The 24,069-nt window shown below is 36.6% G+C and overlaps 1 protein-coding gene across 1 annotated transcript in view; it reads right to left on the reverse strand.

The window, feature by feature from the left end:
- ELL2 (elongation factor for RNA polymerase II 2) overlaps positions 1–24,069 on the reverse strand; it is a 68,335-nt gene that overhangs the window by 24,038 nt on the left and 20,228 nt on the right. Inside the window, exon 3 of the mRNA XM_035014898.1 lies at positions 3,109–3,230. Coding sequence (XP_034870789.1) covers positions 3,109–3,230 — 122 coding nt within the window. The remainder of the gene's footprint in view (positions 1–3,108; positions 3,231–24,069) is intronic.

Raw genomic sequence — 24,069 nt, forward strand, 5'->3', positions numbered from 1 at the left:
CAAACTAGCTTTGTTATGAGGCTAAGAAATAGGGTTGATAAAATTTCTGTAAATTCCTAATAACTGTACAAATGCTATTTAAGAAAAAAACCAGTTCATTCATCTCATAAATATTTATTAGGCAGGGACTGCACACCAGGCAATATGTGAGGGTCCGACTGAGACAAGGACTAAGACAGATGTGGCCCCTCATTCAAGAAGCTGTCTACTGGGTGACAAGGATGAGCACACTGGAAATTATGACACAGTGTGACAAATGGCAGGGAGGCAGGGAAACCCCAGGAAGGTCCTTCACCTGGATTGTAGGCAAGGCAAAAGCTTCCTGGAGGAAGTGAAGCCGAAGCTGATCTACAGGGATGTCTACAGGGGGTGTGTGTGTGGACGGGGAGGATAGACGTTTTCTGGGAGGAGAACCAACCTGTGTGGGCCCAGGGGAAGCAAGGAGGAAGTTTTCAGTTTGACCAAAGATAGTTGGAAAAGACAATTAGAGCTGAGACTGAAGAGGGCAGGAGAAGTACTCATACAGGGCTTTGGAGGATTTTAGATTTATCCCAAGAAAAAGGCTAAAAACAGGGGCGAGAAAATATCTTATTTGTACTGTAAAAAGATCAGTCTGGATAAAGAACAGATTGGGAGGTAGGGGGCACAAAAGTGAAAGCAGGAGGAGACCACTTAGGAGGCTACTGAAGGACTACTGGCAAGGAAGAAGAAGAGACTACAGTTTGAAGTTCTGGTGGGAGGAAGTTTGAATTTCAGCATCTCCCCCCAGAAATTATTTATTAAGTAATTTCAATAGTGAGAATAAGCTGAACCTTTTGTCAGTCACAATGAAGTTACAGCTTATACCACTCAAAGTCAAGAAACAGATCTTTCCATTAAACAAAATAGAGCTAAACCCTGTAGGCAAGAAGGTACTCTCTAGAATTGTCCACTCATCCCTTTTCAGAGTTACCTTAAAAGTACCTTAAGAGTACTTAAATACTTTGACATATAAGCATTTGACATTTGACACGTAAGCATTCCTAGAATCTTTCTCTAGCCTAGCTCAGTTTTCCTACAATAGACTGTGCATTACTGTACAGGGCTATATGCCCTGAACTATGTATTTCCAAGAGGCCTGTGAATGGACAGATTTAAGGAATTTTTGAAAGGTAATTTTAACTTTGGGATTTCCTCCATTTTAGATATGATAAAAGTGACATTCAAGGAGAACCTGAACTACAGCAGAGACAAGAACCATGGGAAAAATAAAAATTCAATTGAACAGAAGAGGTGGAATGAAATTATAAAAAAAAAAACCAACTTGCTTGCCAGGTTGAGAACTGAAGTTTCAGGGCTTTTGTTTTCATAGTGGCAATTTCAATTTATACCCATACAAGACCATTTTATGATCATACTTTTATAGTTGGATCATACTTTTATAAAATGCACTGGATCATACTAATGTATTTGCCCCAATTTTCTCACAATAGTTGTTTCATTTCTCTTGCTGCATCATGTAGCATTTTGTAAGTGACTTTAAATCCTTCTCCAAACAAGAAATCATATTACCTATGATGCTTTCTAATGGGACGTAGTTCAATTTGAGGTCAAAGTGTTCTCACTATAATAAAATAATTCTCTAAAGGCAAGCATCATAAGTAATAGCACCACAATTTGAAATCGGTGTGCCCTTTGGTGTGTAAAGAACACTGGTCTGGGAGTTAGGAGGACCCAGTTTTTATTCAGCCTTGTCACCAACTAACCAGCTGTGTAACTATAAATACGTCATCTGTGCAATGAAGGGGTTGAACTATACAATCACTAAAGACCCTCATACTTGATGCTTCTGTAATCTTCTGCAGTGCTGTCCTATAGTACTTTCTGCAATTGTGAAAATGTTTTGTATCTGTACTGTCCATTATGATAGCCACTAGCCATGTGGCTATTGAGCTCATACATAATACGTGGTAAATGTGAGTGAAGAACTAAATTTTAAATTTATTTCATTTTTATCAATTGAAATGTAAATAGCCACATATGGCCAGTAGCTATCACAGTGGATAGTACAGAAATGTCTATATAATCTACAACATACACAATTTATACCAAAAAATGTAAGTTTGGGAGTGGGCAACTTTTAAAGAGCAAAATTAACATTTACTCAGGAAAATGGCTATTAAGATAGAACAGAAAGTTATTTAGTCACCCTAAATGGGAGTAGAAATTCAGAACTCTCAGTGAAGTGTCTTATTTGGTATCTCTACCTTCCATGCTCCCTTGCAATATAGCTTTCCTTTCCTTTCTCCCACATACAGCAAATGCTTACACAGTTTCAAGTACTGCACAGATGAGAGATAGGAATGGATAGCCTGAGACAGTTTGGGCCAATTTCAATGTTCTCGGGATGTTGGGGGTTCTAAGGCCTTGTCTTTATCCATGGGCAGAACAAACTCCCCCTACTCAAGGGGCCCATTCTTTAATCAGAAACAACCAGAGCAAAGACAAGTCAAACAAGTAGCTTATTGTTTACAGAGGACCTAAGTGAGATAAGGGTTCCATGGTACCCTGGGATGTGGGTGTGTATTCTTGTCTTCCTCCCTCTTTTTTTTTTTCCTTTAAAATTAGCGGTGACTGCTCTATTGGGATTAATTTCTAGTTTCCATTATGCTGCAGCATAAAAATTTCTGAAAATCTTAAAACAAGGCTTGCACAGGGAAGAAAGAAAGGATATACAAGATATACATATTTTTTTTACTCCTTTACTCTGGAGTGTGAACCTTGAGTATACAATAAGGCACTCTTATTTAAATACAGTGAATAAAAACTTAAAAAAAATTCTTAAACTTGTCTTTAATTAAAAATAAAACCCCATTTTATAGATAAAAAATCTATACCTTAAAAATTCCTGAGGGCAAGAACCTTAAAATTTTTATGATTGTATCCCACAGTGACAAATATAACTGTTGGCACATAGTAGGTACTCAATATTTCTTAATAAAAGAGCTCTATAATTCAATTGAATAAACATCTATGGAATGACTACTATATATTTTATTGTTTAAGTAAAAACAAAAAACTCTCAAAGAAAAATTATTCTCCCTTCAGCATATCTTCAAACATACTTACCTGGAGAATGTTTGCTGGATGCAGTCAAAGCTGCCCTGAGGGTTGTCTTTACCCACATTTGACAAATAGAAGTTAAAGGTGTGCGCTTCATTGGGGGGATCATTTTTAGGAATTTTGACAAGCTAAAGGGAGGGAAAAGAGAGAAACATCTCAATTATAAATTTGACAAACAATGATCTGATGACTGACTTATCTGTTTTTCAAGTGACATTCATTTTATATGTAAGCCCTCTTGAGCATTGAAATTTACAGCATTTAAATTACCGAATCATTGAAGGAATCAAGCAAGTATGCCTAAAAATCACACCACTCTTATTTCCATTTTCTACCCTTAAGTGTCAATAATCACTTCTGATCAATAGTTTATAAAGAGAAAACCTCTTTGTTTCAAACTAGCAAATGATTATAGTTCACATGAAAAAGTTATTAGTGAATTTGCTAAAAAGTAAAAAGCTTTTCCTCTTTTGAGCTACAAGGTTGTCTTTGGCTGGCATGCTGCCCCTTGCTGAATAGCTTCTAGATATTTAAATGATCTCTGGGACAGAGTTTATATCCCAATCTTTACTCTCTTATTATATGCACATTTCATTTTAATTCTTCCTTCTTTGAGTAATATTTTTGAAGAATAACTAGCAGCATAGGGTCAATGCCACAGTTACATTCACACCAAAATGCAGAGGGGTATTTCTCCCTGCCTTAAGATTCTCTTACCCTCATGTTTACAGAATAGGGTCAGGAGCCTGGAGAGAGGATTCTGCGGACTCCAAGGCCGAGCCCCAAATAACACTGTGGAAAAGGCAAATGTTTTTTATGCTCTTACTCAAGGTCTAGTTTCTCTATTAGATGGGAAGCCCCAAAAGTGAAAGGACGGGGTTGCTCTAGATCACTGAGCACATTTTCTGGCACATTTTCTGGTACATAGTAGGACCTCAGTAAACATCTGTGAACAAATGAACTGAAAGCTTCTGTCTTTCAATGGCTCCATCCTTTCCGGCTCCTAATACCTTTCTTCCCTTGGGTTTGCAGGGGCTACCATGATGTTAGGTGATAATTATGAAAAGGATTCATTGGCAAGAATAAAAAATATGACTTCCTGCTTTCCAGCCTCCAAATACACAGAGTCTTAGCAATTGAGGAGATGAGTAGGGAGCAGGGGGTGTGGAGAGGTGGCGGGGGTGGGGGATGTTCTCCAGTTCTCATTCTTTCCCCCCAAATCTGCCCTTTTCATTATGGTAAGATGAAGATTCAGAACTAACTGGTTGAATGTGCTAATAAGCATAAGCATGTATAACTTCTGCTTGGCCAGGCAGGACACCCTGCAAGCGACTGTGACTTGCTCACTCTAAAAGACACCTAACTTTTGACCTAAGGAAAAGAATTTTTTTGAAGCTACCAAGCTACCAATTCCACAGCCCCCTGCCACCCCACCAAAACCAAAACCAAAACATAAAGTAAGAAGTGAGATAATTTGCAATGTCTAGTGCATAGTAGACATGCAATAAATGTTTGTTGAGGGAATGAATGAACAACAGGTAGAAATAAGTCAAAGAAAAACATCTTTTCAGAGGAGATTCAGAAAACTCATGTCAAGCTTGAGAGGGCAAATTTCACCAAAGATGTGGAGTATTACATAATATACTCCATAAAGCCTCCATCATCCTTGAAATTTAAACTTTGACTCCTTCTTTTAAATTAGTTCCAATTGCTAGGGTGATAAGTTTCTACATTTATTATCTACTTTATAAATTATACCTTCTTTGGTCCCTAAAGTTATTTTATTTCTCAGATTTTCCCCTAGTTCTAAAGTGCTGGAACTTTGTGAGCAAGTCTTAATTTACTCTGGAAGGACTCATTAGGCTGTATTACTGGGTGTGCAAAGTGAATGCCTAGTTAGCACACACACACTGGTGAAACAATGCTATGTTTTACTTCTTAATTCTACAGAGGCATGGGAGAGCAGGAGCCAAAGGAATGCTGTGTTGAGATACAAGGGAACAAAAAGTCCATCCTTAGGCACTGAGTGTAACAGCACTCAACTGACATCTGTCTGCTTTTATATTTTAAAGAATAGGAGGATTCTGCTGATAGAGAAGGAATGTGCCCTGTAGTTAAAGCCTCCTTAAAGGCCTATGAGAGAAAGTGGACAGGTAAAGAAGGTGTGAACACCTAAATGGAATCCTTTCTCCCGCTCTAACTCATTTCCATTTTCCTTCTGCCCTTAACCCTCACACAGATCTGCAGAGCCTGGGTGGGGACATTTTCACAGTGGTTGCAGGCTCATCTGCAGGCCGGGCTCTGGTTTCTCTTGAGGTCTAAGGTCTTCATTCCTGTGCAGCTCAGGTCTGGAAATGCAGAAGCACTTCACCCAGCAAAATATGGAAGACTGTCCCTTTGGGGAGATTCTAAATTGCATTTTTAAAAAGTAGAATCATAGAGTTTTTTCTGTATTTTTCAAGAGTGGCTAGACTTTTTATTCAAATTCTATAAATGTTCAGTATTCTTTCACTAAAAACTTGTAACTTAATTACAGGAGTTCTTAAGCTCAGACATATAATAAACAGCATTTCATGAAAGCTCTTATCAAACCTTTGTAATAATTAAATGTAGATTTTTCCTTTCTCAGCCTCTGAACTGATTGTTCTGAAGTAACGCTTATACTTTTTAAGGTGAAGAATTATCTTCCTATACATTAAAAAAAATTTAAACATGTACACACAGTGTCTTGTATAAACCTGGAAGATTCAACAACAAAAGTATCTGGTATGAATTACTGTGCACGCTCCTCAAAATAATAGGGTCTGGCCTGGTGGTGGACACAGAAGGTTTTAATATTCTCCTTCTTTAAAAGTGTCTTGAATAGAAAAGAAACAGACAACAACAACAAAAAACAAATCTACGGTCTTTTAAAAAAGTATCACAACCCAAATAGGAAAGAATCAGATTAAAAAGAAAGTTAAAAAGAAAAGCACATACAACCCATGCTATATCCCCACTGAAGTGTTTGGAAGCATGTGTTACACATAGATCAGAACAGCTGCTCTCAACAAGGGGCAATTCTGCCCCTGGGGACGTTTGATCTGGGTGGGTGCTACGGGCACATCCTGGAGGGGAGAGATATTGTCCAACACCCTATAATGCACAGGATAGCCCCCACAACGAAGAATTACCATGACATTCTAAAATGTCAGTAGGGCCAAGGTTGAGAAATTATGGATTACAAATAGAGGCAGGTCAGTCTCTTAGAAGTCGGAATTCTGACTTCAGTGACTTTTGAATATTAATAAAGTAGAAGGAAAAATAGTATCTTAAAAAAATAAAAGTTCCCAATTAGTATCAAATGGAAGGAACCATTTTAACTTATTTGCAACACGATTCCATGTTTAAAACTTCTGATCAGAAAACAATGAAAGGCAAATAAGTGTACCTGAAGCATATTTAAAGTGTATTTTAGTCATAGAGAGAATGAAGATTTAAGTACCTACTGCAAATGAATTTCTGAAACTTCTAAACATCATGAAATCAGCAAACAAGCAAAAGTCTTAATGGGAGTTATAAAAAAGTACTTCTTTTGGAATGCCTACTTTAGATATCAATTAAAAAATAGCTCTTAGAAAGAGATAATAATTTACTAAGAACTCTCAAAATGAGAAAGGATTGGTTCAGGATAAAGAAAGTAAACCTTTGTAGTGATGGTCTCCGAGAATTCAGTTCCCCTGTGAGTTCCAAAACCCTCACCTGCAGTAACAATTAGAAGAGACTTGTATAGTTTTCAACTTAAAAGAAAAACAAAACAAAGTAACACGCATCTGGAGACTATTTGTAGTCCTTACTATTCCCCCTCTTTTTTTTTAAAGATTGTTTATTTGTCAGAGAGAGAGAGAGAGAGGGAGAGCGAGCACAAGCAGGGGTAGTGGCAGGCAAAGGGCGAAGCACCCAGGCGCCCGCCCCCCCCCCATTCTTATATATACCTCACATGCAGGTAAGGTTCTCAGGCTGCTAACTACCAGCGACAAACAAGCTTTGTCCTCAAGTCTTTGGAAGAAAGGGAGCATGATGGAGAATGCGAGCAGGACTTCTCAACAATCTCTCCTAACCTCTGTTTCACTCTGTGAATGTGTGTATAAGTGAGCACTGTGCAGATGGGGGCAGGAGCAGGCCTCAGAGTGAATCACACTCATTTTGGGACCCAAAGGTGAATCTTGATGTATATCATAGTATTTTGTCCAGCTATGGAGCTGGGGTGGGGCTGGAAGTCAAGGAATGATGACAAAACAGAGTTCTGAGTTTCTATGTCACCTTTCCTCAGTGGTTTTCAGAGCAGCAGCGATGCAGATGGTACAGACTGACTTAATCTCAGGATTTTCCTGTAAAAGAGCTGAGAGCAAGGTGTTGCCAAGCAACTTTTACATCTTTAAAATCTCAAAAGCTTAAATTACACTGTCTATAGATTTAGTATATCTCATTTTCTGAAGGCAGTATAAATTAGATACAAATTTTATTTGTATCAATAACTATGCTCTTAAGAATGAAAAGGATGTAGGAAGCAGCTCTTATGTTCATAGCTGGTAAATCTGCATAACAGTTTGGCCACCATGGGCAGTAAAGCAAGAGTCCTAATGAAAAGAGCAGGTTGTGTATGACAATTAGGGCAGGTGGGGGTGGATGAGTGGGAACTTCAGAACTAAACTACAGGGAACTCTGAATGGACCAGAGCCTCTGGGACTGTTGAAGGCCACAGCTAAAGTGGGATTCAAGACCTTGTCAAATCTAGAGCCATTTTAGAGACTAGACCTTCAGGGAAACTTGGAGATACTCATCACTCCCCTTTCTGATATATAGGAGCCTACTCCACAGCTTGTCTAGATAATGAAGCAGTAGGCATCCTTTATTCCCGAATGGTTACAAAGCATTTTCTTATAAACTGGACTTTAAATTTATGGAATATGAAGGGATGGGGGATGACTATGAAATGACTGTTACTAGGAGCCCTAGGGTCAGCTTCCGGGGAATGGGCTACCACCATAGGAAAAGAAATACTGAGGTCTGATTTAGAAACAATCTTGGAAGACCATACCTTTGTGTAATAGGAACTTCTCTATTTTAATTATAGTATTTTAGGCTTCTCCTGCAAGTCAGTGGAATGCCATTATATTTAGGGACACATGGTCTACTTGAAATTTTTAGCTAAATGCCTTAAGAATGAAATATTACTTTAAAAAAAGTATCAAAGACTATGATTCCCAACAGTTTCTTATTCAAGACAAAGAATATAAATATATGCCACCATGTTCTGGGAAGTTGGAAAAGTAGACTTTAATTTTCATTCCAAAAATGGGGGGCTGAAAATCAAAGGCTTGGGACCACAATCCATAGCCCTCCTTCCAAACACCAGTCTGTCTCTGATAAAAAGCTACAAAGAAAAGTTTCAGGAAACCTTCAGACATTTATAATTAACATAAACACTGTATACCAAGATGTTTAAGTCAAAACTTCTAATTATTCTGAGATACAAGCTCAGGCATACAGCAATGGAACACTGTCTAGAAGGTCATTTCAACATCAAGTCACAGACCTCCGATTTACATAAAGATGTAGGGCAGTAACACAATGTGCACACTGCTGTAAATTTTCATACAGACATGCTAACATCTGCTTAAAAGCCATTGGTACCTTTACAGCAGAGGTTTCTTACTCTTAAGTACTTTCTACTCAATATTGGATTGAGGTACATGCTAGATTGAAAACAGGAGGACCATCAATTTTTTTTTTGCATTTATTTAAAATTAATGCTTTGCTCCTTTGTGGGTACTAACAAATGATTTAAACTTACAGACTTTTCTTTGAATTTTAATATCCAACCCTGATGATTATAAATGCTCAGTAAGATGCTCATGGCCCAGCAGTAACACAGTTGGATACAACTCTTGGGTGATTAAAGCAAACCCATAGTTCTGGCAGGCCCTTTAAGATCAAATTACTTGAATTTCTTCATTTTATAGATTAGGAAAACAGAAGACACTCGATGATTGCTCAACATTATGACTATTTAAAATTGCAACCCCTGTACTCCTGACCCCCTGACCCTGCTCCATGTTTGTCTAAAACACTTAGTGACTGTACTATGTACAGATTATGTTTACTGTCTTTCTCCCCTGACCAGAATATAATCCTTGGAAGGACAGAGGCTTCTGTCTGGTTTGTTCCCTGAATATATCACCCACATCTCAAATAGTGTCTGCCACGAAATAGTCACTCCATACATGTTTGTTGAATGAATGAAAATGTTGATTAATGCCTGAGCCAGGACTAGAACTAAAGTATCTGCTTTTTTTCCCACCAATATTTCCAAAGTATGCTGAAAAGTTTCCTTTCGTGAAAAAGGTTCTATCCTGAAATAAATTTGGGAAATGCCAGGTTAAAATAATGACTTTCTTTGCTGTAGGTCCTTTCATACTGAATAATAGTTTCCCATTTTATAAAACCTCAGAACCTACCTCTTCCATTTCTCTAGTATCTTAGGGGAATAGCTGGTCTCTTAATACTTTATAACTAATAAGTTTATTATTTTCCTATATATAAACTATATGCCTTAGCTTGGATAAAAAAAATTGCTACAAACATTTAAACATTAGAATTCTCTGTTGTTCTCAAATCCTTTCTAGACTCTTAATGATTCTGTGATTTCCTAAAAATCTAGAAAATTCAGTTTAGCTAGAGAAATATATTTGCATGTACTGTTCCAGAGTTAAGGGGCAGAATAAATAATCTAGAATCAGAACAGAAAATAGAAACCATAACCTGAAAGCCACAAGTCCTATTTTTCAAACCAGAGCAGCAGTTATGACTTTGGGCCTAACATTATGGGCTTAGGGAAGGAAAAAAAAAGCCTGTCAGATCAACCCAGATGTGAAAACCAATGCCTGGGGAGGAGAGAGGGGAGAGTATCTTTCTCCAGCAATAGAAAAAGTATTAGGGACATCAGTAACAACTAACTATTCCTACTGACAAGGAATAGCAGGGGTTAGAGAGGATCCCACGCATACTAGGTAACATCTGAAATACCCACATGATAGATACTGTACTGAGGAGAGTAGTGCAAAATGTTAAATTTATCTAGCACAAAGAGAAATACTGGCAGTTATCTAAAAAAATTCAGGCCATGTAACAATTAATATGAATAATTCAGGACAAAATAAAGCCATTTATTTCCTGCATTCTTCCTCCTTATCAAGATATTATTACAGAAAAAAAGTAGAATAGCTTTCCTTAATTATTCTTCATATAGCTTTAGATCCAGTATTAGAATTTCTTAAAAAGTTCTTGATGAAAGGGTAGAGTAGACCAGTATTAAGCTTCTTTGGTTCTACTACTTCTGTGGGATACAGTCTTTTTTTTCCTTAAGATTTTATTTATTTATTTGAGAAAGAGTGAGAGAGCACACGCAGGGGGAGGGGCAGAGGATGAGGGAGAAGCAGGCTCCCAGCTGAGCAGGGAACCCGATGCAGGACTCATCTCAGAACCCTGGAATCATGACCTGAGCTGAAGGCAGATGCTTAACCTACTGAGCCACCCAGAAGCCCCTGTGGGATACAGTCTTAAATCTTTCCTGAGAATTGCATTCTCATCTCTAATGTACTCTTTTAAATTTATGGCCATCTTGGGGAAAACATCATCAATAGCAACATTTCAAAACTAATTTTAATTGGTTACAAGTAAGCAACAACATATTGAGTGCCTAATGTTTTACATTTCTGTGACATAATAATGAACAAAAACTACAAAGATCCTTGCCATTATGGCACATATGTATAGAAATCCAGGAACTATCAGGAGATGGGGAGAAGTGGAGGGATTCAGGATATATTTTGCAGATAGATACAGCAAGATTCCTAGGTATAAAAAAAAGAGAAATCAGGATGACACCAAGGTGTTTCTCCCTGGAAAACTAGAATTATTTTAGAGTGTAAGTGTGCATGTGTCTGTGTATATGTGTGTACACATATACATATATACATGTACACATATATTCATGTATTTATACACACACACAAATATATATATATATAGTATCTTTGATATGATGACAAGTACTATAATATAACCCAATTCATACTATCCAGGTGCACTAAAATACAATTGACCAATGCTGGTTTCACCAGCTAAAAAGAGGCTTCAAAGTGAGTTTTGTTATGACTCATTTTGTAGCTTCATGGTTAAAAATTTAGCAGAGACCAGGTGGCTGGGTACAGTTGGGTGGTAGCTGGGTATTTCCAAGAAAAAAGGGGGGATGACAGTTATTGGCAGGGAAAAGATACAAACGGCAGGTACTAGAGATACTGTATCAAGGAAAAGGTATACAGACTATGGAGCATAACAGAATAGAAAATTTAGATTTAAAATGACCACAAAATTGAGAAATGCCAAAGAAGCTTTTAGAAGAAAAGTGAGAGAATCTTAAGTTTTTTAAAACTTCATGGCTGGGCTAATCCAGAAGTCTTTTTTTGGCAGCAAAAACTAAAGTCTCCCATTATAAAACTGCTTTTCATTTTCCTTTTATTAACCAGTCTCTTCTAATATCAATGCTTATATAGAAAAATTTTTTTATCTTATCCCTAAATCTGCCCACCCTCTCATATTGTTTATCTCCCAGTTAATAAACCACCATTTATCTAGTTACTGAGGTTACTGGCAGCCTGGGGAGTCAACCTTCAATCTTCCCTCTCTCACACCACCCCATGCACCTCAACATCCAGATAATCACAAGTCATACTGCTTTCACTTCCTGAATGATCTCTCAAATATATGTCCTCATCTCTCTCCTCTGCTTTGGCTCAATATCACCTTTTGCTTGGACAACTTGTCTTTCAGCCTCTACTTTTGTCTGTTCTCAAGCTCCTTCTTTAACCATTTGGCTGCCAAAACTAGTTTCATAAAATGCCAATCTGACCATGTCATTTCCAAGCATCATTTATTTCTTCATGACTCTACTACCATTTATCTACCAGCCAGTCTAAGCTCCTTAATAGGACATATGAGGTTCCTTCCCAACAGACCTGGCCCTCACTCTCCACCTTGTATTTGATTCCCCACTTCTTGCCTTGGCTTGTGCTAACTTATCCTTTATTTAAGACTCAGCTCAGGAGCTGTTCTCTCAGGGAGCCTTTCCCTCTCCAGTGAGGTGAGTTTAAAGCTCCTTTTCTGTCTCCATAACCCCTTGGGCTCACCTTTAGTGCTGCCTTTACTACACTGCATGCTAAAGTACTTGCTTATGTGTCTTTTTCCCCACCAGTTAGTTGGGGGCAAGGACCATGGTCTTACTTCTGTATGTATCTGGAACAGAACAGATACCTAATAAGTATTTGTTGTATCCTTCTGACTTGGTACTAGATTATATTCATTTAGATAAAGCCTTATGCCAGGGAGACTAAAAAATTAGAGATGTATCTGAAATAGATCACTTAAGAGTCTGTGGAAAACCAGGGCTCCCTGGAGCAGGCAAAAATAAATAACAAAATGAAAGGAGGAGAAAAAAAAAAAAAAAAAAGCCCCACACAGCTGCATGCTGTGTGGTACAAACGTCAGGATGAGAAAATTTCTGACCTCTCTTGTGCTATGTTTAGCCTGAAACCCTGGCCAAGTGGCTGCCGAGATCTGTGGAACTTAAATTTACATTATACATTTTTCTTTTTAAAAACTATCTTCATCTTTATTAAAATACTCACAGAATACTCTGTCCTCACCATATTCCATTTGAAAATATGAGTGTCTTTAAGACCGTTTTGCATTTTAAAGAACTTAGGGAGACCACACTAAATAATTCTAAGTTTAGTAATTCTCTTGGTCAAGTAGAAAGCAGAATTTTGTTTAAAAAAAAAAAAAAAGATTTGTTTCTCAGAAACAAAGCCCAAACTTGAATTCTACAAGAAAAAAAAAAATTCTTAAAGATAAATGTCAATTTCCAAATTCACTGCCAATCTTCTCCCCTTTTTGCTCTCCTGGAGTCTTGAGGAAAGCACTTTTTGCAAATGCAAGGAGGAACTGCTGCCAAAATGTGAGTGAGAATAGAATTCATGCATGGCCATCAGCAACAGTTGTGTAAATCTAGGGGAGACTGGTACTTAACAGATGTGAATCCTCAAGATCAACATAAATTGCTAAAAGTGGCCAAGGCCCTGGATTTCACAGAACACATGGTTTTATCCCAAACCAATCAATGTTACCATGAAAGCTCATTAAGTTCAATAACATAAATAATATCAAAGTCTGAGGAATATTTTCATATAGATTTGGAAGTATATTCAGCTCTTAATTCTCTGTTTTTCAACACCAACAATAATCTTACTTTTTTTTTTTTTAAAGCTAAATCTTTTTCAGAATAAATCTTACGGGGAAACCCACCATGTATTACAAACAGAGTTAGCATTGCTCTGGTTGAAGAAAGGGATGATGAGGGACTGGGACTGCTGAGGCAGCCACTGTGGTTACATCACAGAATCCCCAGGCTCTGGGGACCCAAGACACAAAACCAAGGCTCTATGCTAAGGAAAGAAAAACAGCAACAAGATGTAGAACAGCTGTGGGCTATAAATTTTAGTCACATCTTAAATGACAATTACAAAAGACTGTACAAAATATAAACTCTTATGAATGCCATTTTTTTGATGAGAATTACTGCCCAATATTTGGAGGATACCAAAGATAAAAAATGGTGTTCTGCTTCTTTGTTCTCTTTGCTTTTTAGAATGTTTTCTTTATTACTGGATCCCTTTGTATTTCCAGTTCTAAGCTGGGTTTCCTCAATAGTTTGAGAAAAGTGACTCTTTTACACACAGAGGAAAAGGGAACAGTGCGAACAGATGATACCTAGTGTGCTACATAATGAGTTCTGGAACACACTGCCCAGTTTCCGCCTCGGCTCTGGATTCTACCATCTGTGGACAAATAACTTAACCTTATTAATCCCTAGTTTCCTCATCAGCAAAATGAGTATAATGATATTATTCACTGAATAGGACTGCTGTGAAATTTAAAGAAATAACCCTTCTAAAGGTGCTTGGCACAATGTCTAGCCTGTAGAATGTGCCCCAAAATGCTTGCTCTGGTGATGTAAAGACACTACTGGGGAAATCCCACTCTGATTTTAGCTTGTTTGATTCAAACACATACGTAATGAGGTATTTGATTTTTGAAGTAGTTTCCAAATGGCAAAGGACAGATAATAAGTGTCCTGTGGATCATCAAAAGCTGACAATACTGAGAGGAAAAAAAAAACAACTGACAATACTTATTTTGAATCCTCGGCATTTACAAAAGGAAGAGAGTAGAAACCTTCAAGGTTTCCAATTTCAGTGTTAGCTTAAATAGAAGTCAAAGAAACTATCTGGGAAAACAAACAACCAAAAAGACCAGCAATATTTCTAAATGTTTCCAACCCAAAGTACAGAGAAATTAGGTCCAAGAACAAATTGGCCACAACAAGTGTCTACGGAAGGCTGAACAATCACAGATGCCAGCTGCTACTGTAGAAGGGGAGCAAACACTGCTTCCCAAGTGCGCGAGCCACAAAAAATATGCTGCCTTCAGAGCCCTAGGAGGAACCGCTGCCAAATGTGAGTGAGAACAGAAGTCATGCTATATAGCACAACAAAGAAACAAAGAAAACAGAATTAAGAGTTCTCATGAACATAAGTGCTTTGTTACTTACAATCTTCATAAATGTGAACAGTATTTTAAAGTTTGTGGGGAATTTTAGTGTCAAATCTATAGGTAGCCCTAAAAATGAATAAAGCCTATACAGGATTTTAATTTTTATGGATCTCTTTCCAAACACCCACCCCGAAAATACATTCCTGAGATGGGGTCCATTTCATAAAATTTAGTTCTATTCAATTTTCATAAGTCAAATTCATGTGCTAATTTTCTTCAGGACTATAAAGGAAGTAAAATTATTTGATTTAACATGTATAAAGCTATTGATACACTACTGATATATACAAGAGCTAAATTAGAAACTGCAGTTCTAATTTCTAAGAGACTTAGCAGGTCTAATGTAAATAAGAGGACCTGTCAAGTCTCTTAGATAAATTGATTTATAATTGTAAGAAATACAGGACTAAAAGATTCATTTTTAAGGACAGTATGCTTGAGCTATTGGCAAAGCCATCAAACCTGCCTTCAAATAAAGGAATATATGTTAGCAAAGAAAGGGCAAAGACTTATATATGGACAATTAATGACTATATTTGGATAACTGTTATATGGAAACTATATAAGTAATAGGAGGACTGCTAAAGAAATGTTAGTTTATCTATAAAATGAAATGTTAGGTAGCTATTTAGAAGTAACTTTTACTATTTAATGACATGGGAAAATGCTCATATGTTAAGTGGAAAAAGCAGGATATAAAAAAGCAGTAAGTACACTGTGACTACAATTTTAAAAATGTATGTGTGAACATGAAAAAAAAAAAAGACTAGGAGAAATCCAACAACACTAGCTGGTTTTCATTTCATTGTTAAGACATTTATTCATCTTTGTCCTTATCTGTACCTTATATACAATTCTAAAATGTACATTCATTAGTTTTTCAATCAAAAAACAATAGACAGCTTTAAAAAACGATTACACAATGACATTGGCCTTTCATGACTCAATCACCTTAAATATTTAAAAAAAAAAAAGTTTTTTTTTTTGTTTGGTTTTTTACAGAATCAGAAATTGTGAAACATAAGACTATTCAAAGTTAAACACTATCCTAAAAAAAGAAAAACAAAGAAAAAATACCAAGCATCCCTAGGGCAAAGTTCTTCTTTTTAGCCAAATACAAGACTTAAATAGCTGTGGAAATAGAGTCAGCATCATCTTACTGTTCAGTGGAAATGCAACACACACAAGCACCATCCCTCATTCCTAATCTGTGAAGACTGACTTCAGTGAATTACTAGCACAATTAGAATAAGGGAAGACTAAAAAGCATTCAGATTAGTCAAAGAATTTCTTGGTATTGATTGGTAGAGTATTACCACATTCATAACTATGTCTGTGCCTTATATTCTCAGTCTAAAATAAGACACCCCCAATATAACTTAATGAATTATTATTAAACACTAAGCTGTCTAAGTACAGAAAAAGATTGCCCCTTTTCTATGGCTAATTAAGTACCAACCCTTACACTGTGGGCCCAACTTAGTTATCCTTAATCAGTTTTATGGATTCTGAGTTTTATTACCTAAAAATCCCTAAGAATTTTATCTTTTTAAATTCAGCTGACTACTACTTTCATTCCCGTAATTTGTCCTTTCTAGACAAGACCCATTCCTAGGGCACATCACAATACCACTGCTCCAAAATGTCAACTGTTAACTCAGAAAGAAAAGTGGCCTTTCCTCTCATATCCCTGTTAACACCAGTAACTCTGCTTGAACCTTCCTTCCAATGGGGAGAAAGATCACAGATGGGGAGAAAACTTTCTTTCTCCATTGATAGATGACAAAGCAGCTCTATCAAGTAGTAGACTAGCAAGATATTTAGCTAGTGTCCAGCTCTAGATAACTTCTTAAGACCTGCCTTCTCTATTTTCACTGTCAACCTGTTTCTTTTCAACCTTTAATATTTAGCCTTTCTCCTAGATTCTTTACATATTTAAACTTGGCATCACAAAACATTTATGTATATAGAACAATTAGGAAATGGAGACAAACAAATATATATGTAAAAAAATCTCATATAGATTACCAGCAATGACATTTTGGTTTAGAGCATTTCATATTTACTTTGTAGGTTTATATTTGTGTTTCTGGATTTTTTTATTTTTTTAAATTAGTATAATGGTATATATGATGTCTTATTACCTACTGATTGATTAGGGAGATGAAATGACAACTTAAAAAGTTTCTTACCTAAATGGACAGTCTTGCCATTTACCATTTACATACTCTCTTATACCCACCAGGAAAGGAATATAGCTCTTTAGACAGGTCTAGAATAACATGACCTATACTTAATTTTTGGTATTTCATTTTGGTAATTTTTCATTGCTACCATAAATGAGATCATTTTTACACTGAAACACTAATTGCTGGTGCTTAGGGAGGCCAGTGATTTTTAAAAAATTATACTTACCATTTATTGGGCATGTTCCATATGCCAACACATTGCCAAGCTCTAACATTTTAAGACTTTGGCCTGTGTGTTTTGACTTTAGATTGAAGATAATATGACTAAAGAAATGGTTTCTAACAAACAACAGTAATTTCAAAATCTGCACTTATATACATGCCTTCTTCTAGTTACCACAGATGAACTTTCTTTGCTCCTATCTAAAGCCAATTTCATATCTGAGATACATTTCTCCAACCTACTCAGGGACATTGCTCCAGCAAATCTTTCCCTCTCTCTTACATTATCAACTTTTGCTTTCTACTGGGTTAACAAATATATAAAAATAACATCAGTTAACAAATACCCTGCTTTTTTGGGGCAACTGGGTGGCTCAGTTGGTTAAATGTCTGACTCTTGATTTCGGCTCAGGTCATGATCTCAGGTCAATCGTGAGTTCAAGTCCTGTGTGGGGCTCTGGACTTGGCGGGGATCTGCTTGAGATTCTCTCTCTCTCCCTCTCCCCCTCCCCGGGCTTGCACTCTCTCTCTCTCTCTCTAATAAATCTTAAAAAAAAAAAAAAAAATCCTGCTCTTGCTTTCATTTTGAAAGAAATGTCTTTTCACACCAGCCACCCAATATTAAGCCAGTGATTTTAAAAGTTCTTTCTGAAGTGACTACCTTAACTGAAAGTAATCCTTAAGTTTTTCACTTGGTGTACGTGGATTATCTGCAGATACTGGCAAACTTATCTATTATCTATAGCTTTTATTTCATTTTCTTTTCCATTACTAAGCATTCTCAGAACAATGTTAAACTACAGAGATGATAGTGGGCATGTGTACTTTATTGCTAACATTAATAAAGATATTTCTATGGTCTTATCACTAAGTATGTAACTGGCTATTAGTTTCATAGAGATTTTTTTTTTTTAACATGCTAAGGAAGAATTCTTCTATTCCCTACTTACTTGTTTCCTTAAGTTTTTATTCAGATTTAATACTGAATTTTTATCAAATGCCTTTTTGGCATCTGTTGAAATATGTCCTGGCTTTTGTCATTTAATCCATGAAGATAAGATGACAGATCATATTTAAAGTTAATGATAATGAGAACAATCTTTATGTGATATTTATTTCTACAAAATACAGCTTGAGAGTTATGAAGCTTGATGATTTAATGAACACCTATGAACTCACTGCCCAACTTAAAAAATAGAACATTAGCAATAATCTAACCATGTGCTCCACTCCAATCCCTTATGCTTGCCTTCTTCTACCAAACATAACAACTACTCCAACTTCTGTGATGATCATTCCTTTTGTTTTCCATAATTTTATCGCATGTGTATATACCTACCACATATTAATTTTGCTTATTATTCAACTTTATAAAAACGGTGTGAAGCCATATGCAGTCTTCTGCCCACCTGAGTTTTCACTGTTGAGTATTCTTCCACTGAATCAGTATGCACAGTTTAGCTTTATGTGCCATTATTCTAAATCAGTGTGAACAAAATTTGGCAAAAGGAGCCTTTAAATTCCCTAAATGTTAATAATTAAAAGTACTAACACTCATAAGTATTCATAAATCAACCAGTAATTTTAGCAGTTGAAAAAAAAGTAACTCCTTAAATATAGATTTATACCAGAATTCCATCTGTAAACACACTTTTTTTTCCTTCTTACTACTGAACTTCCATGTATAATTAAATCCTATGAAATGTCCTTTGGAGTTGTTTCTTGAAAATCCCTTTGCTCCAAACTCCCAGACGCCACAGCCTCCCGGACAGCTCCATCTTTACAGAACGAGGTATGGAGTATTACCTACGCATCTCACGTATAGCATGTCCCAAACAAAACACACCCCATGCCTCCTGCCTCAATGTGTTTTTTCATCTATCTCGGATTTGTATAATAGCCCCACCATCCAACCAAATACTCATCATAAATATGGAGCCATCCTTGACTCCTTTCTTTCCTTCCTTCCAATATAAAAGGAATGACTAAGTTAGGGGAGCTACTGGATAAATGTTAAATGTTAAAATGCAAATCTGACCACATGACTCCCTGGCTAAAATTTTTTAAATAGATGATAATTTCCTGCAGTGCTTTTTTAAACCAGATTGTTATCCACTGGAAGGTCATGACATTAATTTAGTGGATTATGACCAGGATTCTTTAAAATGAAATAGAATATATCAGGTTATACTGATGAAGAAACAATACGGTGCTGTGAAACTTCTGTTTTAAGCTGGGTGAATGTGTATACCTATAGTGTAAAGGGTCACAATGTGAAATGTTTTTTCTTACCATGCATTATTTCTAAGTATGTTTGAAAGCACCTACTGCAGTAGGTACCACCCAGAAAATAATGAAAGTTGTGAACCTTCTCCTGAGAACAGAATGTACACATACCTATACATCTGCATATTCTTATAATGTTCTTAATTATAGTGAACCTAGCTATCATAAGAAAGCCTAGGGGAAAATATTTTAAAGTCGTGCTTTCCAGACCTCATCACAGACTCCTAGGAAAATTTTATAAGTAAGAAGTACTGATTTCCAAGGTGAAATTCAAATTCCTTAATAAGGTGGGAACATTTGACAAACCTGTTTACCACTTTGCTCATGCTGAACTATGGGACTGAAAAGCATTTTCTTCCTCTTTTGATCAGCCAACTCTTGGTAATACTTCAAAGCCCAGTTCAAACATTACTTCTCTGAGACCTTCCTGACTGTTGCTCTTCCTCTTGCTAGTTGGAGAGGTACTCAACAGATGTTTACATGAATGTGAGAATAAGTAAGATGCTTATTGAACATTTATTATAGGCAGGTGGGGATCACTGTACTGATGAGAACAGGCTCTGAAATCAGATGCTAGAGTGGATTGTAGCCTCCTTTACTCACTGATTGTGTGAGTTTCAAAAACCAAATTCAGAGTCATGGTATGTATACATATGAACAAAATGGGAGTATGTGCTTCACAGCATTCCTGTGAGGATTAAATGAGAATGAATGTGTAAAGTGCTTAGTACAGAGTTCTTAGCATGTAATAAATATTCAATTAATTTTAGCTGTAATCATTGAAAAATAACTGGAATCTATCAACAAAATAATTGAATAGATAACTGTACATTTATGCAAAATACAGTATAAATTATAAGACCATGTAGAGAGATTTGAGAATTCTTGGCCTGATAAGGGCAAATTCATTAGCCTTAAGGCATGTCTGTGGACTTTTTGAAGCCTTTAAACCCATAAAACTCTTCTAAATTTGTTTTCAAAACAAGTTACTTTTATAAGTGAAGGTTTTAGCTTAAAAACAAATTTGAGAACATTATAATTTCATACTTTTGTTCCTTCCAGTTAGATCACAATTCAAGAATGGTTATAAAAATATACCTTCCCTGTAAATCCCCCCAGATTATCTAACATATGGAGCTAACCAAGCAAGCTAGTCAAGGGTGGGGTCAGGAAAGAAAACTTCTGAAAAGATTTTATTCAGATAAAATCTTATCACAGAACACACAGACTGTCTAAATACCTCCACTGCACTGCTGTAATTCATTGAATCTACGATGCTAGCAATTGTTAAGGCTATGATTTTATGTACCACTGCATGATAGAAAATGCTGACCAACTATGACACAGTACGAAGATGCCATTTATAATGAGATGCATTCCAATTCCAAAGATGTTAAATGTTAAAAGGAAAACTTCAAAATATCGTTTGAAATAAGATCTAGGGCTTGGACACATTCTGCTAAATTATTTTTCCTGCTTATTTAAATTTTGACTTTTCTTTTTAATAAAGCTCTTTATAAGCTCATCTTATGTGCCTAGAATAGCGTCTTGACATATTAAGAGGTCAAAAGATACTTAAGTAATGCTCATGGTAAGGTATTATAAAATGGTAAAATATTATTTTCCAAGCTTAAATAAGCGAGTGCTATTAAAATGACAATTTCTGTAACACAGGTGACTCAATCTTTCAAGCATCAGTTTTTGGTGGGAAACAAAAAGGCAAAACCATCAGTGGCAGATTTTATTGACAAATAGATACTGTCAGTTAGGAACAAGAGCTGGCATTTCAAAGTCCTATTTACCTTTGTCTATACAGTATCAACCATGGTGCGTGGTACACAATGACTATTCATAAATGCTTGTTGAATGTAGATAGGAAGCCTAACTCACTGTTAAGAAGGCAATTTATGGCATTTGTGGCTGCTTCGGATTTCAATCAGAGTTCCAACTGCTGCCTTCCAAAGTGACTGCAGTGTGGTGAAGGACAGAGCAGAACACCATCAGTTCCTGTTTGTGATCATATTTTGGGAGGCTTGTCCTTTGTAGCCCACACTGAATCTGTGTGAAGGTGTGGTCAGCAAGTACTTTGAGATAGTTTCTGCAGGTACCACAAACACAAAGGCAAAGTCATCCTCCCACCCTCTGCCCTTTTGCACTCTTCCAGGGCAGGAGAGGGGCCCGGTCCCCTGGTGCCTGTCATGTTACCTAGTCAGGGTGTGAAACAATGGATGGTGAATTTAGTTCATTGCTCTCTTTCTTTAGAAACCCCACTGCTAGTTCTTACCCAGAAGAAAAGGAGGGCAAAGGTGTATGGCAGCATAAAATAGACCAACTGGTTAACTTACAATAGCTTCAAACTATGATTCAATTATTATTTGAGATAAAATGAGTTTCTACAATGTCAGCCCATACTCCTGGCCAAATGAGCTTTATATATATATAAATTATATGTTATATATTATATGATATATGAAATTATAATATGTTATGTATAATATAATCTTGGATATATATTGAAGTTAAATTTTTTTTTTCAGATTAGGCCATTTATTGTATTAGGCCATTACTGTAATGATACCTTAGTAAATTAACACATGGTTAAAGAGTTATGATTCAATGCAAATACTGAAATGTTATCTATACATGTCAACCACTGTAATATTAAAAAAATTAAAACAGAACTGCCATTACAAAGAGATGTAATTCTAACTTCTTTCTAGTATTAATTACATTCGGAGCTGATGTATAAAGGTAGCTGTTAGTCAGCAACCTTTGAGCAGACTGACTAAACACAACTATTGGCAAAATCAGTGGGCTAGCCAAACCAAAAACAGCAGGGGAAAGCAGTCCGAGTACAGGCATATCATCTGCGAAGGAATTTGGCAGTGTTGGGGATTTATTTTTATCTCTGCTGCTGTTTCAGACGGATAGTTATCTTTGCTTCCCAGGTATCAAGTAGGTTAGAGAAGGGTAGTTTGCAGAAAGCATCTGTAGGTGGGTTGAAATTGCCTACTAATTTCCAATACTATATAATTTAGTATTTCAGACCCGATCTTCTCCCCAACCTGCAAAGGAAAATAAGCAATTGACAAAATATTTCTGAATGCTTACAAGAAAAATGCAACCCTCTGTTCTTTTTAGTTAATGACTCCACTGTAAGAGTTTTATAGCATTATTCAAGCCATTAAAGTTAGCAGTTAAATGCTGATTTAATCTTCAGAAGGTCACAGTGCCTTTTGGAAGACATACATTTAAAACTTGTTTGGCTGGTTATTCCTTGTTTATTCCTGGAAACGCACATGTGACTCACTATCTTACAGGAGACACTATGTGGTACTTATAGAAAATATTTGCTATTTTCAGTCCTCTTTTTAAAAATAATTTCTAAATTATATATGCCAAACTAAACTTCTGTTTTCTTAAAGCCTCTGGGATTGCTGAGTCTGAAGAAGGCAATTAGAAAATTTTGGAACAACATTCTCATAAATACTGAGGTCTGGAATCGCATTTACTGTGACAAAGTTAACATTATTTCTCACTGCCCTGGGATACTCATTCCCTGGACATGAGTCCCTGAGGCTGCAGGCAAGTGTACTCCAAGGCCACCAAAGGCCTGCAGATGTGGCCATTATTTGCTGTTGAAAACCTTGCCATTTCAGTTTTTATCTGAGTGATACCACAAATTTACCTTTTTGAGTATGTGTATACAGATTTTAATAGGCCTTCAGGAATTTTACTTATCTATCACCAGAATATATTTTGCATCCCCTGAAATCTTTGTTTAAAATGCTGATTCAGGGACATTTGGGTGGCTCAGTCAGTTAAGCACCTGCCTTTGGCTCAGGTCATGATCTCAGGGTCCTGGAATTGAGCCTCACAGCAGGCTCCCTGCTTCTCCCTCTGCTTGCAGCTTCCCCTGCTTGTGCTCTCTCTCTCAGACAAATAAATAAAATCTTAAAAAATAAATAAATAAAATAAAATGCTGATTATAGGACACCTGGGTGGCTCCGGTGGTTAAGTGTCTGCTAGGGTGCGGGGATCCAGTCCTGCATCGGGCTCCTTGCTCAGCGGGGAACCTCCCTCTCCCTCTGCCTGCCACTCCCCCTGCTTGTGCTCTCTCTGTCTCTCCAAAAAATAAAGTTAAAAAAAAAAAATGCTGATTCATACCAATCAGAAATACACACATGAGCCTTGCTCCTGACAGTGCCATTTACATAGAAGTTATGAGTGGTGAGTTCTGGATAAGTCCTGCATTATTAATTCTTTCCTGAGTATTAGTCTATATGTGTTTGGACTGAGACTCTGAGTTCCCTAAGGACCGGACCCATGTCTTACAAATCCCTGTATCTGCACACTAAGCACTTAGCCAAGTACTTGGCAACAGTAAGGACTAAAACAATGTGCAATAAATAAGAAACAAATACAACAACAAACCTATTAGCACAACCATTGCTTAGGCACCTGTTTAGAATTTATTGTGAAGAATAATTAGGTCAGTAGATAACTGTATCAGTTAACAACTGCTATTACTTGAAAACAATGAGTTCAGTTGCTTCTA

The sequence above is a fragment of the Mirounga leonina genome, unplaced genomic scaffold (genome assembly GCF_011800145.1).
Source record: "Mirounga leonina isolate KUSES-001 unplaced genomic scaffold, KU_Mleo_1.0 Mir_168, whole genome shotgun sequence".
NCBI classification, from domain to species: Eukaryota; Metazoa; Chordata; class Mammalia; order Carnivora; family Phocidae; genus Mirounga; species Mirounga leonina.